The sequence below is a fragment of the Aplidium turbinatum genome, chromosome 8 (genome assembly GCF_918807975.1).
Source record: "Aplidium turbinatum chromosome 8, kaAplTurb1.1, whole genome shotgun sequence".
NCBI classification, from domain to species: domain Eukaryota; kingdom Metazoa; phylum Chordata; class Ascidiacea; order Aplousobranchia; family Polyclinidae; genus Aplidium; species Aplidium turbinatum.
In genome coordinates this window covers 4999027-5015929 of record NC_137479.1, presented here as the reverse complement: position 1 = coordinate 5015929, position 16903 = coordinate 4999027, and the positions used below count along the sequence as shown (strand labels likewise).

Here is a 16903-nt window from a genome sequence, read left to right as displayed (position 1 = left end):
TGGTAAACTGTGTACCACATTAGCAGAGTTTTGTCTTCCTGTTATTGATGGTTGCTTGGTACTCCAAACAACTTTCACTCTACTTCTTTGGTCAACAACCACCGACATTCGCTCATCTTCCTGGTCAGGCAATGTATGGTTATTTTCCTCATCCAAGGTGTTATCTAATGAATTGACGGTATGGCTCCTGCGACGTTGGGACTGCCTATGTCTGACGGTCACGACCTCATCTTCGTTACTCTTGTCAGATGTTAGCGGACCACCTTCACCATCAGATAAAGGCAAATCAACATCACTATCCGAAAAATTTGCATCTCTTTCATCTTCGGTTGGTAATAAATCTGCCGTTTGCCTTGCAGCATAATACACATTCGAAACCATAATTTTGAACTGTGGTATAAGGTACACACGGGCCACTTGCTGAAACAAAATGACTTCATTTTGCAAGAAAAATAAATCCAACATAGGATGTGAGAAGATTTTGTTCTTGAACTGTTCGTGTTTTGAGCAATTAAGAAGTTAAATTTAATATACAATAATTGGAGGAAAGAGCAGACATTCGTTACAATTATTATTCAGATGCTATACTATCCCTTGCTGGCAGAGTCAGCCATTTGCATTGATTCAACGTTGGCAGATGTTGAATCGTTGTTGAGTGACTGATTTTGATAGCCGAGGTGAGTCAACTACTGTATCGCATTTTTCGCTCGATTTTGCCATTGTAAAAACATAGCTTCATTCTTACTTTTGACTGACGATGAAAACAGCAGTTTTCAAAACGTTTGAATAATATGTTCGCTAATGTGTTAGCTTTGATATTCATGGTCCGAATTTCCTCTAAATCCTACGGTTATGCTCCGAAGTTTATTACTTTACTTCTGGCCTTTTCAATATCAAATTAATTGGGCCATAAAACATATTTTTTTCGCATAACCTAATGATGTAACCTGACTTGTAATATCGCCATGGTATTATGTGCATTTCTACATTACTCCTGTACGCAACGTTGGCCTTTAGCATACTAACATATCGTAGATGTCGTTTTATTTGGACAGTTGCTCATTCATCATTATCATTCATCATTCATCATTACGATTTTACATAATTCAAAAGTTTGCCGCAATAATCAGGAATGCTTTGTGTCTTATTCAAAGTATTCTTCATCTCATAAATGACAAAGTGCCATAAGACATCAAAATGACGTAGAATAGCTGTAAAGTTTATAAGTTTTGCGCAAAGAAATTAAAATGAGCCAGGATACTTTGTTTTCTGTCCGATATAAACTCATCTATATTTGTCTAAATAGGTTGAATGACAGTAGCCTAAATTGGCATAATTTGACTGTTACAACCGATTACACAAATATGTGAAACGTATAATGATTTTTAGCAATGATGGGACCGCTTGAAGTACCTCTCATTCTTCATTGTAGGGACGCTATGAACTCATAACGAAAATCAATGACCTAGAATTCATTACACCGTGGTGCTGACAAAACACGTTCTGTATGTAACATGACAGGTGTTATATTATATTGTATCGACGCTCTACGAGATAAATATAAGTGAATATACTTACAAGAATCTAAGGTACGATAAGGCGTTGTGAAATCAATAATCGAGCAATATTGTTATGATTATGGGAATACAACATGCATCAAAAAGAATCGAATCAAAAATAATTAAATTTGGGCTTCAGCATCTTCTAAGAAACAAGCGTATTTAAAACTTCGGCAATGTCGTCGAACAAGGGTAGAGCACATAAAAAGAAAAAATCGTAATGTTTTATTTGTAGTTTGTGCGATAGGCTACAATCAAAGTAAACAACATATTCTTACAATAATGATCAAGCATTTTACGTTGATTCAACGTAGAAATCCATCGACGAAATATCAGGGACAGACTTTCTGTAACGGAATAAAACTTGTTTATTCTATCTGGAAAGCAGTCGCAATTCTAAGGGGATTGTTCGAACACACACAAGATTGTAATTAAAACCCCACAATCCTATTTTACGCTTTTGCGGCGAAGCAACGCCTCGGGGTAGGATTAGAACGAATGTCCTAAAACGATATATTGGATAATTGGATCACACAGCGGGAGAAAAACTTCCCACGACAATTAACTGCTGTAATGTAGGCAGTTTCATGAAAATGTCTAGCCACCTGGGACAAAATGCTTATTGTGAAGGGCAGGAAGGTAGAAAAAAGACCAGGGTAGGTTTAAAAAATTTGCAAAGAATAAAAACTAAAAGTCAAGAAATTTCACATTTCTAGCATATTTGCTTCTGTGAAATATTTCACTACTAGAGTGGGGCGTCCTCATTTGACCCCGTGTCGTATTAAGATAGGGTCAAAGCAGTCAGCTTTATCTTTATTGTGAATTAAGATTTTATCTCCAGCAACCAGACGGGACCATTTGTTGCACTTGCTTTTCCCTAATAGCTGATTTAAAACACTCCAGGTGCTTTTCAGATCATTTTTGTGTTTTAACAGAGCAATTTTGAAATGATTTTGCTTTTTGAGTTTCAGTGATCTTACATTAAAGTTTCTCAGAGCATTGTACCGGGATTTATTTATTTCAGATGATTTTCTAATGTATTTTTTATATGCAAGTTGTTTTTTTCTATGAAGCTCACAGAGTTCAGCATTATACCAACATTGGGTTTTCGTGTGTTTTACTGACATGACAGGAAAACTATCTTTAAATAATTCGGAGTAATTGTTAAAAAACCTATTGTAAGCTGCATCAGCGTTAGTTTCTTCCATAATATTTTTAGTGTTAAACTCTGATAGTCTTTTAACAAAATTACAGATGTTTGTGTTACTAAAGCATTTTTTCTCTTTGAAGTGGGAAAATTCTTGAATTAAACCTAATTGAGAGCATTGTATTACAGGTAGATGATTGATTGATTCATTGAATCTTTATCCTCGGACTGGGAAAGCTTCTTGCAGAGCTTAATCTTAAGGTAGGCCTACTAATTATTACGCCTACTAATTAGGCCTACTAATTAATTAGTAGGCCTACTTAAGGTAGGCCTACTAATTATTACGCCGCTTTCGTCGAATCTACGTCGCTAAACGACGATATTGTGCAAACGCCTGTTGGATTTCCCTTCTACGTGTAGTTTATCATAAACGTGAAGCATTGCTCAAAAAGCTAATCTGAATCACCATAGATAACCATAGCATTCATATAGTTTCATCATCAGTAAATATGTAAAGTGCACTTCACAATTTTTAACAACGGTCTGACAATTTATTATATTGCAAAGTTTTGATTTATTCTCGATTTTTATAATTCTGTGTAACAGTTTTTTTCTAACTAGTTTCTATGGGACTAACAATTTGTTTCATTATACATTTTCTTTAGTATTTCAACGCCATTATTAAAAAAATTACGTCCTTTTCACTTTTAAATAAAACATGGCAAGGCAAGGATTCAGTGCTGAAGAAATATTGCAACATGTTTTACTGGATTCTGACGACGAAAGCCAGGTGGATGATTTGGAGGATTTATGGCACTCCGATTCAGATGAAGAAGCGGATTCTTCTCCGTCAACTTCCGCAACAGCGATTCCGATCGAGATTGACGACCAGTTACCTTCCATGGGCGATGTTCAACCGGAGTTTGCGCCATCAGGACGGATTATAACATCGAAAAGACTGGTGAACAGCATAGATTCCTATCTCGACATGAACAACTACGATGCTGTTGAGTTTTTCTGACACACTGAAGTCTTATACAACTTTTGTAGAAAAGCCAAAGAACAGACAAGAGGGCGGCGTCAGCATTACTTGGTCTAATGCGAGACCGGTGCACAATGGGAGAAGGGGCCGGGCTAACATTATATCTGGCCCGATTGGTGTTAGAGGAGAAGCCAAAGAAGCCAAGACCCCTCGGCAAGCATGGGAACTATTTTTTTCTTTAAATATTTTGAACATTATTGTTCAAGAAACAAATAGAAAAATTGCCACACTCATTTCTCAATTGCCAGAGAGAATTTTAGATGACAGCAGGTACTGCTATTTTGGCCCAACCAACAACGAGGAGATGCTGGCCTTTGTTGAATTGGAGTATTTTCGGGGGCTTTTAGGACAGGCTGGTCATTCCACGGATGTATTGTTCAATCAACTGCAAGGACATCCCGTGTTTAGTGCAACAATGAGCAAGAACCGCTTTAAATTTTTATTTTCGAACATTTCGTTCGACGACCAAAATACTAGGCCGCAACGTTGGAAGAATGACCGGTTGGCCGCATTTCGAGTCGTTTTCGAAATGTTTAACGAAAACTGCGGCAAACATGTCATTCCAGGTGACTACTTGTCGTTGGACAAAACGCTATACCCCATGAGGACACAAATTGCCTTCAAGCAATATAATCCAAACAAGCCTGCGAAATATGGCCTTCTGTTCAAGTCGGTAAACGCCAGCAGATTCCCATACACATTTGCGGCATCGGTCTATTCAGGTAAACCGAAGGAAGAGCCATTTAATTTTTACGTTTGTGGAACAGAAGAACTGGTAAAAGGAATGGTGATGAGCCTGGAACAACACGGTGACCTTCAAGGTCGGAATATTTTGTATGACCGCTTTTACACCTCCATACCACTCGCGCAGTGGTTGCTTGACAGGGGTATAACGTCAGCTGGAACCCTCAACGCTATACGTAGAGGAATACCCCTGGAAGTGAAGCAAGTGAGTGGTAGGGAGAAATCTTCGTACGAAATTTATTGGCAGACGAGTGAGGCTGATCTCAGCCTACATTCTTATGTAGTAAAAACGAAGAACTCTGGCATGCGGAATGTGTTGATGTTGACGACCATGCAACCTCTATTGGGGATTACCAAGGATGACGGCAAAAAGAAGCCAGGCTTGTATAAGCTTTACGACTTCACAAAGGGTGGCACCGATATCATCGACCAAAGGATGGGTTCATTCACGTGCAAAGCGAAGTCCCCACGGTGGACAACTACTGCGTTTGCTTATTTTTTGGATACTTGCCGCGTCAACGCATCTACAGTTTTAGCACTAAATGAAGGGACTGATCCACGCAAGCGAAAATCCTTCGACTTCGGTTGGGAACTGGCCATGGAACTCGTGAAGCCATTCATAAAGTCGCGATCTCTCCAGGGCCTGAACTATCATACCATACATAAGATTGAAGCAGTAATAGGGAAACAACCTTCAACAACAACTCCAAGCGGCAGAAGGGCCACTCTGCCCCAACTATCGTCGACACGACGTAGATGCGACGTATGCAAACACGCTATTATGGGAGAAGGTGCCAAAGCCAGAAAAAATAAACTACCAAAAAACCGTGGCCAATGTCAGTGCTGTGAAAAGCCTTTATGCCCTGCACATTCCACACGAGTATGTCAAGCTTGCTTTTGGGCAGAATAAACTATTTGAATGATTGCGGTTTTATAAACATTGGCTTCAACCACAGCCTAAATAAAACGCGGAGCTCAATGAAAGTTTTTCCTTTCATTAGACAGATAGCTATTTTTAGGTTGATTCAACATATCAAGACGTTGAATATTTGTAAACATGCGCGGTTTTGCAATTTGATTGCTTATCAAAATCATCTATCCTTCCTTGTATAAAAAGTGGGTCATAAAACTAATCGTAATACTGGATGTAAAATTCAGCATTTTTATATGCTGAAACAGTATTGTATTCATATTTTATAAATCCATTTTCTATTTAGAAAATATCAATATAATGCGGTTTGAGCATAGCTGAATTTTAGCACGGATACAACGACTGATTTTATGACTTTTATACAAACAAGGATAGAAGAGAAGTAATCTAATTGCAAACCCGCGCATGTTCACATTGTCTTGCAATGTTGAATCCACGTCGAAATGATTGTATTAGCTTGTATTCAATTCCTCGTATTATCGAACTGTAAATGTGCAACCACTTGTAATTTCAATGTGCCTCATTGCATATTCCTAAATATTTCTGAACTTGTGTGTACATAACCTGACAGAACACAGGTTGCTTTACCATTGAATCAAGTTGAAAAACGTTGCTGCAAGAGCCTTGTGCCAATTGCTGCAGTCCGGTATTGCTGTAACCAAATCAAAATACTTATCAATATTTTGCTGCCAAACTGACATTTTTATCGCATAAACGCCCATTAGGCAGCTAATTCTTTGTAAAGTATTTCTCCAGGTTCACAATGATTTGACGCATAATAAATACTACTTTGAATAAATCTAAATATTGTTTGGATTTTAGTGTGTGGCATATGAATCTTAGAGAGCTTATTGAATCCACAAGAAAATGACCCGAGGCATTACAGATTTTCCTTTTGGTGAAAAGCGTTGTGACGTTCTGTTTATTAATGAACCGTAACTGTTTTATTTTGAATTTCTTTCTGACTTCTGTTTACGTAGAGCAGGGGTGTGCAACGTGCGGCCCGCGGGCCAAATGCGGCCCGCGAAGAAAAATTATGTGGCCCGCGAAGATGTGCCAATTTTGAATTGTGTGCCTTCCGCGAAACATGTTTATACGGTAATTTAGTTTAGTCTGGTACGTTTGAACAATTCATTGTGGAGTGGATTATTGTAAATTTCGCACCTTCTGTTAACCATTTTAGAAGTCTCCCACCGGCCACCGCTAATCCATCGTATTTAATTATTTGGAACGTAAAAATGTATGGTCACATAAAAGGCATTATGAACAAAGTACGACTTTGGAAAGCTCACGTACAGACAGGAAATCTTTTCCACTTTCCAACTTTAAGAAATTATGGAATGCATCCTGAGAAGAAAACTGAATTTGCTGACCAACTTGAAAAATTGTTGTATGAATTTTTGGCTCGTTTGAAGGACTTCAAATATCATGAACATTTGTTTGGTATATTCGCCTCGCCATTCAACACAGACATTAACAAAGCACCAGAAGATATAACTTGAACTGATTGATCTTCAAGAGAAAACGGATTTGAAAGCAAAGTATTTAAAAATGAATCTTGGCAATTTTTACCGAAAACATTTCAAATAAGATGACTTAATTTCCACATTTGAAAAATCCATGGCTTCAAAAATGGCACTTTTTGGCTCAACGTATTTGTGCAAACATTTTTTTTTAAAACGGGCGTCATGAAATCTCCCTATTGATAGGTTCTGACAGACGAACACTTGGAAAATGGACTTCGAATTGCGATCACCTCTATTAAAGTAAATTTGGAAAAAGCCATCGAGAAAAGAAGCCAGCTGCAAACTTCTCACTGAGCTCGTAGACGGTGTGACAATAAATTTGAATAGCAGTTTTCTTCAGAAATTTATGCGTCCTAACTTATTATTTCTGGAAGCTGCATAGCCGAGTGGTGAGAACACTGGAACGGCAATCGAAAGGGCGCCGGTTCGACACCGCTCAAGAGCATGCGGCTGTGTCTGTGGCAGGACACTTAAAGGCATGCCAGAAGGTGGACACGAAGATTGGCTTCCTTGGCTTCCCGTCCACTTAATCTAAATCTTCAACCACCGGGTGTAAGCCTGGATACGACAAACAAACAAAAAAATTCTGGAAGGAGATAACCCCTAATATAAGAATAATATAAATAACAAAAAAAACTACTCTTTTGTGCCTGCAACTACTAGAAATCATATGTTAAATAAACGTGCGGCCCGCGGTTTCACCCAATTATTCATATCTGGCCCTCTTGTAATAAAGGTTGCACACCCCTGACGTAGAGCATCATCGACTTTATCGGGTAATCTTACTCCTAGTACTAGCCTTGTATGTAGCCGAGTTCACATTGAACTTACATTGAGAGACGCTGTTGCAACTACAATACATTGCATTTAAACCGCGTTTTTTGTTGCATGATCTTCCATTCGTTTCGTGGATTACATAATAGTATTTGATAAACGCGACCCTGCTTCTTCAGCTGGTCTACATTTGTTAATAAAGCGTAGGAGTTGCTGTTCTTGGAACCGAGGTCACAAGATCATAATCCAAATTGGTGTGACACGCGTTCAGAAATCTCATTACTGCATGTAATAGATGAAGCATTGTTCTTTTAGTCAAGTAGCGAGGTTTATTTTGAGCGTGGGAAAAGTTATTATTTTGCATGAAAAATATAGATTCAAATTGAGATTATGTAAAAAAAATTTAATCACAACATTGCAATGCATGTTCTTCATTACTCTATCAAAAAATAATGTGTAAACTTACGCTACAATCGCTTTAATCGCAAAATAATCCAAAAGTCATAAGTCACCGCAACATTTCAACGTCTATGAGCAGTTCTAAAATTCACGTAGGTTTAATTTTCGGATATGCTCAGCGTGAATAATTTTACAAAGTGAATCCCAAAGTTTGAAGCCGTACCTTAAAAAATAACAGAGATATCACTCCTAAAGCATAAGAAGAATCGACAGCCCCCCCCCAAACTGAGCAAGACTCCAGAGAGCCCAACCTCGTAAGGGTTAAGTCCTTGCGGCTTTCTACTCTAGATACTATAACTCTAGGCCTATAGACTACTGTATCAAAATTTTCAGTCAGATTTCGTCATTGGCGATGTCACCGAGCACCAGCGATCTTTCGGTTGGGTAGTCGGTAATCTAATCCTATTTCAACTGGTCAGGTTTAAACTGGTATTCGTTGTATTGCATTGCAAAAGCTTTAGCCTAACTGGTATTGAATGTTTAACAAGACATATAAAATTAAGACATTGGATTCATGATGTCTTTCAAACCTCATTTTTTGAAAAACAGCTCAAACAATTATCAGCTAAGTAAAGCTCAGATTGCAAGAAAAGCTATAAAAACCTATGGCAAATTTTCAAAATTTTCCTGGGCGAGCATGCCCCTGTTCCCGACAATTTTCACCAAATCAAACGTCATATAAAAACCGTTCAAGTCTACTGAATATTACGTCATGGAAATTCCTAAAGCATGTGCCAAAATTGCACCATCGTTCATAAGACCTGTTTGGACCTGTTTGGGCCTGTTTAAACAGGAAATATTACATCAGCTTAAACACCTGTTGGAATGACTTCATAATTGTCTTTCATTTATTGCGTCACAGTTACTTTCTACGTGAATTTGAGATATTGATATCTATTCTGGTCATTCGTAAAATGATTGTTTGAAAGTTGGCCGCACATTTAACTGTTGGCTTAGTGCTTGCTAGCTGGACAAAAGTTCCGTCTTTTATCCAAGTAATCTGTTGTGTAGTGACAGTTTAAGTGGTGTACGCGTTGCACCCCCTCGTTTTTGGTAGCCGTGGGCTAATTTTTACAGAAATACACTGTTTGAAAAGAAGTTCAAGTGTGTGTTTCTTCGGTCATTATATGCAGACGAAAGGATCCGGGAACTTTAAGTTACAATTTTCCCACGAAGAAATTATGGTTTACCGCTGTGACCAGCCCCCACACCCCCTTACATTGGCTATAACCCTCCCTACATTGCATGCCTACGAAAATCAACCAGGATACGCCACTGCTTATATCTACAACCTCCAAAACCTCGAACTGTCTGTCAGACTGCAGGACTGCAGCACCTTACACCAGGCCACATGGCTTTCGAACTTGAGTGTTGTATGATTGTGAAGTAAACTATGAAAGCAATTCAAGCATAACATATCGTATTAATTTTAAAGTTTTGCAAGAAGAATTTCTGACAATCTGTCTAAAATATTTTTAAATAAAAATGCCTAGCTACTGTCCCTTGGGAAATGCAATTCGTGCTGTCCCATCCCATCCCATGGGACATTTCCCATGGGATTCCCGTGGGAATCCCATTCCCATGGACAAGCCTGAAAATTACCCTTTAACAAATCTCAAGCTCTCCAAAGAATTAATTGCTTGAAACGAAAGTTGGAAAGGGACGCTAATTTCTACATGGACTATAAAAGGTCTGTTGATGACATGATCATGAATCAATACGCCGATAACGTTACCAATGTCCCTGGAATACATGGAAAAACTTGATATATTCCACATCATGGTGTATATCATCCAGAAAAACCTGAGAAACTCAGAGTAGTATTTGATTGCTCTGCCAAATACAAAGGTATCTGTCTCAATGATACTCTATTACAAGGCCCAGACATCACAAATAACCTGGTCGGCGTTCTTCTTCGTTTCCGCCGTGAAACAATTGCTATTCAAGGAGACATACAGTCTATGTTTCATCATGTAAAGGTTCCTCAACAAGACCTAGAAGCGCCCCTACAAGAATACCGAATGAATGTGTATATATTTGGCACGGTCTGCTCCCCAAGTTGTGCAAACTTTGCTTTAAAACGCACAGCTGAGGACTTCTCATCTCTTTTCAGTGCAACTACTGTAGATAGAGTAAAAGAGTCTTTCTACGTAGACGACTGCTTGGCTTCAACAGCAAATGTTTCAGAAGCAATTAAATTGGTAAGGGAACTTCGTGAGCTACTGGCCAAGGGTGGCTTTCGCATTTTAAAATGGACAAGCAATGACCGAGAAGTGATCCAATCAATTCCAAAGTCAGAGCGCTGCAAGTCAGTTATGGATATGAATCTCTCTCGAGATGACCTACCTGCTGAAAGAGCTCTTGGACTTTATTGGAACGTGGAAAACGATACCATTCGCTTCAAAATAAAGAAAACGGTTAAACCAGCTTCACGTCGAGGCATTCTTTCAGTAATCAATTCTATATACGACCCCCTTGGTCTTGGTGCTGCTGTTGTACAACCACTGAAGATGCTTTCTCAAAAGCTCTGTAAACTGAAATTAGATTGGGATGAGCCTATTCCACAACAAGAGTTAACCACGTGGACAAAATGGCTAGAACTTCAGCCAATGCTCGAATCATTTAATATTCCAAGGTGTTATAAGCCTTTAAATTTTGGTGCTGTCGAAGACGCCCAAGTTCACCATTTCTCAGATGCATCGGAAGAAGCCAATGGTGCTGCTTCTTACCTCAGGCTAGTCGACACAACAAACAGTATTCACTGTTGCCTATTATTGGGAAAAACTCGACTTGCACCAATGAAGGCAATGACGATTCCTCGATTGGTGTTATCAGCTGCTACAATCTCAATTGGCTCTGAAAAAATACTACAAAGAGAGTTAAGGGCATCTTATCTTAATAAAGAATCAATTTTTTGGACCGACAGCACAACTGTCTTGCGCTATCTCAACAACTCAAACAAAGCGTTTCATACCTTCGTCTCTAATCGAGTTCAACAGATTAAAGATGCTTTAACAATTTCCCAATGGAGATACGTTCCCACTAAATGTAATCCTGCTGATCATGCTTCAAGGGGTCTCTTAATTCCAAACTTTCTTCAATGCAATCAATGGAAAAACGACCCTGAATTTCTATGGAAACCACAATCTCAATGGCCTAAGCAACCAGAATTTCTCGAAGTGGTGGACAATGACCCAGAAATTAAACAACCAAAGCAAACGTGTTTTGCAACCCAAAGCGAATCCCACTTTCTGGAAGATCTTTTGGATAAGTATTCATTTTGGTACCAGCTGAAAAGAATCGTTGTTTGGCTTTTCCGTTGCAAGCATAAATTTCTGATTTTAAGACACACAAACCTTGCAAATAAAAAAAAAAAAGTCAGCACACAAAAAAAACAAACCTCCATTCACCTACGTTGGTGTAAATTAGACAATTGACTCATGGGTCGCGTAATTCAAACGTTTCCAGACAAAAATGGCATTGTCCGTAGCGTTAGCGTTCAAACTAAACAGTCCTTGATTGTCAGACCAATTCAAAAGTTATGCTTGATCGTTCCTGCAAAACCAATGTGAATTTTGTGCTGACTTTGTTTTCTCATGTTGTTTATACCTGTGTATTTGAATAAATGTACGAGGCCTTAAAGAGGAGGGAATGTTACTGCCAAATATTTTACTTAAGTCCTCTGCATTCATTTGTGCATTGCAAGACGTTTTCTAAAGAATAATTATTAATTTTACTTCAAATAAATTCCTTTACCTTTTGTGTTCAAGCGATTACGTAACTTATTTTATCTATATTTGGTCTCGGTTGCACCTGTGTTCGCACCTGCATTCATTTTCGTTGAACCAACTATTTATTTCTCGATGATATAACGTCAGTTTTCATTGATTTCTACAACCTTTATGACGTGTTTGTGTTTCAACATTTGTCAATCTTTAGAGAAAGGGAATTTCGTAAATTGTGGATTGAGTTGTGTCATTCTTAAATTTGCTATTCTCAAGACGGTCAGAAAGTAAAACTAATTCTCAAAGTTACCTGTTTATGAGATTGTCTAAAAACGCACATTAAAAGAACACGTGAAAACCAATTCAAATTCATGTGTCGTGTTGTTGCAAGCAATCTAGATAGAAGAAACTGACCAGGCAGTTCAATAGAGCAATGGTCAACAATAAATAAAATTCGTCACTGTAACGTCGCAACCAAATAAACAAAGCGGGCGTTACACTAGTATTGAGCTCAGTCTTGACTAACCTGGCCGTTGCATACAAGGTTCAAGTGATTTCAAGATGCCCTAGGCTGGACTAGCACTTCATATAACCTGTTGAATACCCTAACTCTACAACTAACACTTCTACATTCATGGCTCATCGCTACTCTGCGAAATAAAAACTAACTTCAAAAAGTCTGTAAAGTTATTTGGTTAGGTGGGACTGTTTTCAGAGGCTCACACAGCGACGACGAAAATCATAATTGCTTGTATTTGCAGTATTGACATAATTCTCGCCAAATTATTGAAAAATTTTCAACTGGAAGTAATGCTATCAGTTAAATTTACCTTTGCATGCAGATCTAAAATACATTTTTAAAATATTACGTGTTATTTATATTAAAATTTCACAACTACAGTCTTAATTTTTATGTTTTTTCCACATCACTATATCCCTCCATTAGACAAATAGAATTTTCCCTTCAGGACCTTTGGTACATATGTGTACCACAAAAGTTTAGCATTGTCTAGCAACGTGTTTTTTAATTTTTTTATCGTTTTGCTGATGGGATAAGTCAGATTAATCACTAAACATTCATGTAGATTAAAAATTATATTTTTTTTTACATTTTTTTCTTGTCTTGTTGATCTTTCAAAGTCTACCGCTTCAAACCCTGACCAATTCACCAAACAAAACCAGTTAAAGCAAAGCTTAAACAAAATACAATTTCCAATTTTTTTTTATTTATAAATAGATTATCTATTTAAGAAAAGTTTAGAGAAAAATACTTTTTGATAACTACAAGAAAATGATTAGACATCGTGGAAAAAGTTCATGGTACACATATGTACCAATGGTCCTCAAAGGGTTAATTGTAAAATTCACTCGCGATTGCCGATTGCAGCAAAACAACAAGAGACTTGTTGCACGCATTTCATTGCATTGCAATTTGCAACTCTAAAAAATATTGTGTTGTCAGGACCGTCGCTGCAGCGGGGCGTGCCCCCTCCCCTGACAATTACCTATGCACACACACTTCAAGCACTGAAGAAGAACTGGTTTCAATTTTAGTTTCATTAACTAGATGGCTAGTAAAAATATTACTTTTCATCGTCTTTCCACTTGTGTGTTGATCCGAAATAAGATTAATTATCGTCGATAATTAAATATTGCCTTTGGCGATAACGATAAACGATAACTGAAAAAATAATTGAGCGATAACTATAAGCGATAAATTATCGCCGATAATGCCCATCACTGGTTGGAGATAAGTGTGAACTTTGTGAAGAACGCTATGAACCTTCGGAATAAGCAGTGGCGGCTGGTGCTGTTTGTGAGCAGTGCAGCTGCAAACGATTTCGCTGGGGCCTTGGGGGGTCCTTCCCCAGAAAAATTTGAAAAGTCGCATTAAATTTGGTGCGTTCTGAGCAGGGCCGTAGCCAGACCGCAGAGCAAGGGGGGGGGGCAACTTTTTGTTAGGGGGGGCCGAACAAAATTAAATAATTTTGGCATTTTAACTTCTTAAATACCCGTATCCACAAAAATTGCAATATATCAGATTAGTGTTAAGACCAACACTGGTCTCTTATTTTATCCGCTAGTTAAATCACGGCAACCATATTACAATGACCAACATAACACAGCAATTGTTAACTTGTATAAATAGCGGCAGCCTACTTGTTATGAGCAAAAACTTTAACTGGCTCGAAGAAGCTAGTGCCGAGGATTTAGGTATATATGATTACATTCCGCCTATACACCCAGGGCCGGATTTAGCTGATGGGGGGCCCGGGGCACTTTTAGATCGGGGGCCCCCCTGCCAAAATTTTTCTTTACGCGAAAAACCACCAAAATTTTTTTCTTTACGCGAAAAACCACCTTCCTTGCCGCGAAAAACTACCTCTGCGTCTACAGTAGCATCAATCCAGCACTGCACAGCATTTTGCACAAACTTCAAAGGCTGAAAGGAAGAAAAAATAACACAAAATCACATTTTTTCCGCGTAGGGGGGCCCTTCAAAAGTCGGGGGGCCCGGGGCACCTGCCCCCCCCTAAATCCGGGCCTGTATACACCCGTGAGCTAGTCTATTGTAATTGCAGTCGCGGATGTTTGGATGCAAACCGTCTCACAAACAAGTTTAAATCGATAGATTACGGTACAGAATGTTCAAAGGCCATAAGCACCAAGTTTGCCTGTCTTGGTTGTAACATGCTCCGTCTAGTGCAGTGGTTCTTAACCAGGAGTACATGTACCTCTTGGGGGTACGAAGCACCAAAGCAGGGGGTACGACGTGCAGTGTGAAATTATACGCTATTTAGGCATATGTGTGAAGAATGCGTAACAAGTCACTTTTGTATATGTCTATATACTGGAGAGGTTTCTACTTCTCAGGGATGGATGCAAGACCCATTTATTTTCAGCCTACATTCTATGGATGATAATGACCAAATGAAAGACTATCTTATTGAAATGAAAGCTAGTAGTAAAAGGAAAACGGAGTTTGATCCAATGCAGTTGGATGCCTTCTGGTGTGCAAAACTCAACACATTTCCCCAGTTGAAAAAAAGCTTGAGAAATCCTTGTGCTTTTGCGACAAGTGAAACTGGGTTAACTCTTGTAAACATCAAAACTAAGTCGGGCAATCGTTTGGATCCAAGAGATAATAGGCCTATGCGTGTGTCTATCTCAAAGAAAGTACCTCGTTTCAACATAATCATTGACGAAAAGCAGCAACAAAAAAGCCATTCGTAGATTGACTGATAAATCTTGTTGAACTTACAAGACTGTTTTCAATGCATACATTCAACACGTAAGTTATAAATATACTGAGTTTAATTCCTATTATTACAATTTTATTTGCTTCTTTCGGCTATTGTGGACAAGGGGTACGAGAAAATTTCATGAAAGCTCAAAGGGTAGGCTACGAGCGCTAAAAAGGTTAAGAAACACTGAGCGTCAACCATTGTTAACACTGAGAATCCACACTCACAAACGGCAGTGCTAGATCCAAATGTAGAAATACCTGCGTGCAAGGTTGAACACTTCACAGATCGGAAAACTAGAAGCAAAATTTATTTACACTGATTGGATTGAAGAGAAAAAATACACACTGCTTAAAAGATTACGGTGTATACGCACATTTTGCGATTTATCACTGCACAAATTTGGTTTATCACTGCACAAATTGGTTATCACTGACCCTTAGAATTAGGTATATGGTACCGAAAATAGCGACAGCTGATATCAAATAACCTAATTTGTACCGGTTTGTAGGCTTGCTGGAAAACCATTCCCTCTTTGTTAGGGATCATTTTTTCCCAAAACATTTTCATTTTGCACAGTTTCTGACAATTTTTCTACCAACCTAACACGTGTTGGCCTTGGTTGAATTGAACATGTTGAAGTTGCCAAAGGAGGGGGTAGGGGGGGGGGGGCGAAACTGTTTAGTCATCTTAGCTGTTAACTAAACAAAACAATAGTAGTTAATTGGGCCTAGGTTGGAGCTCTGCAACGGCAAAGATGGGCAAAATCATTATAATTGTAGCTGTTATTGTCATTATAATTGTAGCTCGAGAATGTTTGGATTTTGCCAGGGGGAGCAAAAATTTTTTCAGGGGGGGCGAGGCCCCCCCTGGCTACGGGCCTGGTTCTGAGCATGTTTTTATCCCAAATTTTGAAAAAAATGCATTCAAACTTTGTTGAAAAGTTGATGTTAGGTATTCCTAAGCTGTATTTAAAAAAAAGTAACAATATTGCTTTGGAGACAAACTTTATTAGTATGGAGCTTAGTCTTGACTAGCCTAGCCCATGTACTTCTAGACTACCTAGCCGTTGCAACCAAGGTTCAAGTGATTTTGAGATGCCCTAGGCTGGACTAGCACATCCTATAACCTGTTGAAAACCCTGTTCAATGTTTGTCTCCAAAGCAATATTGTTACTTTTTAAAAATACAGCTTAGGAATAGCTTACACCAACTCTACAACTAACACTTCTACATTCATGGCTCATCGCTACTCTGCGAAATAAAAACTAACTTTAAAAGTCTGTAAAGTTATTCGGTTAGGTGCAGCCCCAACAGATTCAAAAATTGCTGTTCTGTGTGCTGAAAAATACCAAAAGACATGGAGCTTTAAGGATAATTTTTAGCCAATCAGAGCGCTTAAAGTCCAGAATCTGAGGCTGCAGAGCAGTTTGCCCAATATCGGTGTTTTAATTTTCGAATCTTTTAATATTTTGATTTTCGGCCGCAATTCTTAAGTGAAAAAAGTAACAGGGTCGGACAAACACAGAGGAAAAACATATTTACCTCTTCTCGTTCTTTCTGGTGGGGCTGTAGCCCTGCAACATGTTGTATCATGCCTATTTTGGCATCTATACACAGGGGCTGTGAGAGAGGGGAAGTCGGGCAACTTTCCTTCCTATCGTAACATTGTAAGGTAAAAGCGAGTAATTTACATTTTTGAAGGAGCGAATTTTAATACTCAGCTATAACTGTTTCAAATTAAAAATTAAC

At 38.5% G+C, this 16903-nt stretch overlaps 1 protein-coding gene across 1 annotated transcript; it reads left to right on the top strand.

Moving 5' to 3' along the window:
- Nucleotides 1-9667: 9667 nt before the first annotated feature.
- On the top strand, nucleotides 9668-11754 carry LOC145775467 (uncharacterized). The gene is made up of 3 exons (XM_082586762.1): nucleotides 9668-9746; nucleotides 9980-11453; nucleotides 11709-11754. The coding sequence occupies exons 1-3, from the start codon at nucleotides 9668-9670 to the stop codon at nucleotides 11752-11754; spliced, it is 1599 nt and encodes a 532-aa protein (XP_082442888.1).
- Nucleotides 11755-16903: the final 5149 nt, after the last annotated feature.

Excerpts from the sequence above, each read along its gene's own strand:
- LOC145775467 (XM_082586762.1), top strand. The coding sequence starts at position 9,668 with ATGCCTAGCTACTGTCCCTTGGGAAATGCAATTCGTGCTGTCCCATCC. Across the intron at positions 9,747-9,979 it reads ACATTTCCCATGGGATTCCC|AAAAACCTGAGAAACTCAGA; the intron begins GTGGGAATCCCA and ends TATATCATCCAG. Across the intron at positions 11,454-11,708 it reads CTGGAAGATCTTTTGGATAA|ACCAATTCAAAAGTTATGCT; the intron begins GTATTCATTTTG and ends CTTGATTGTCAG.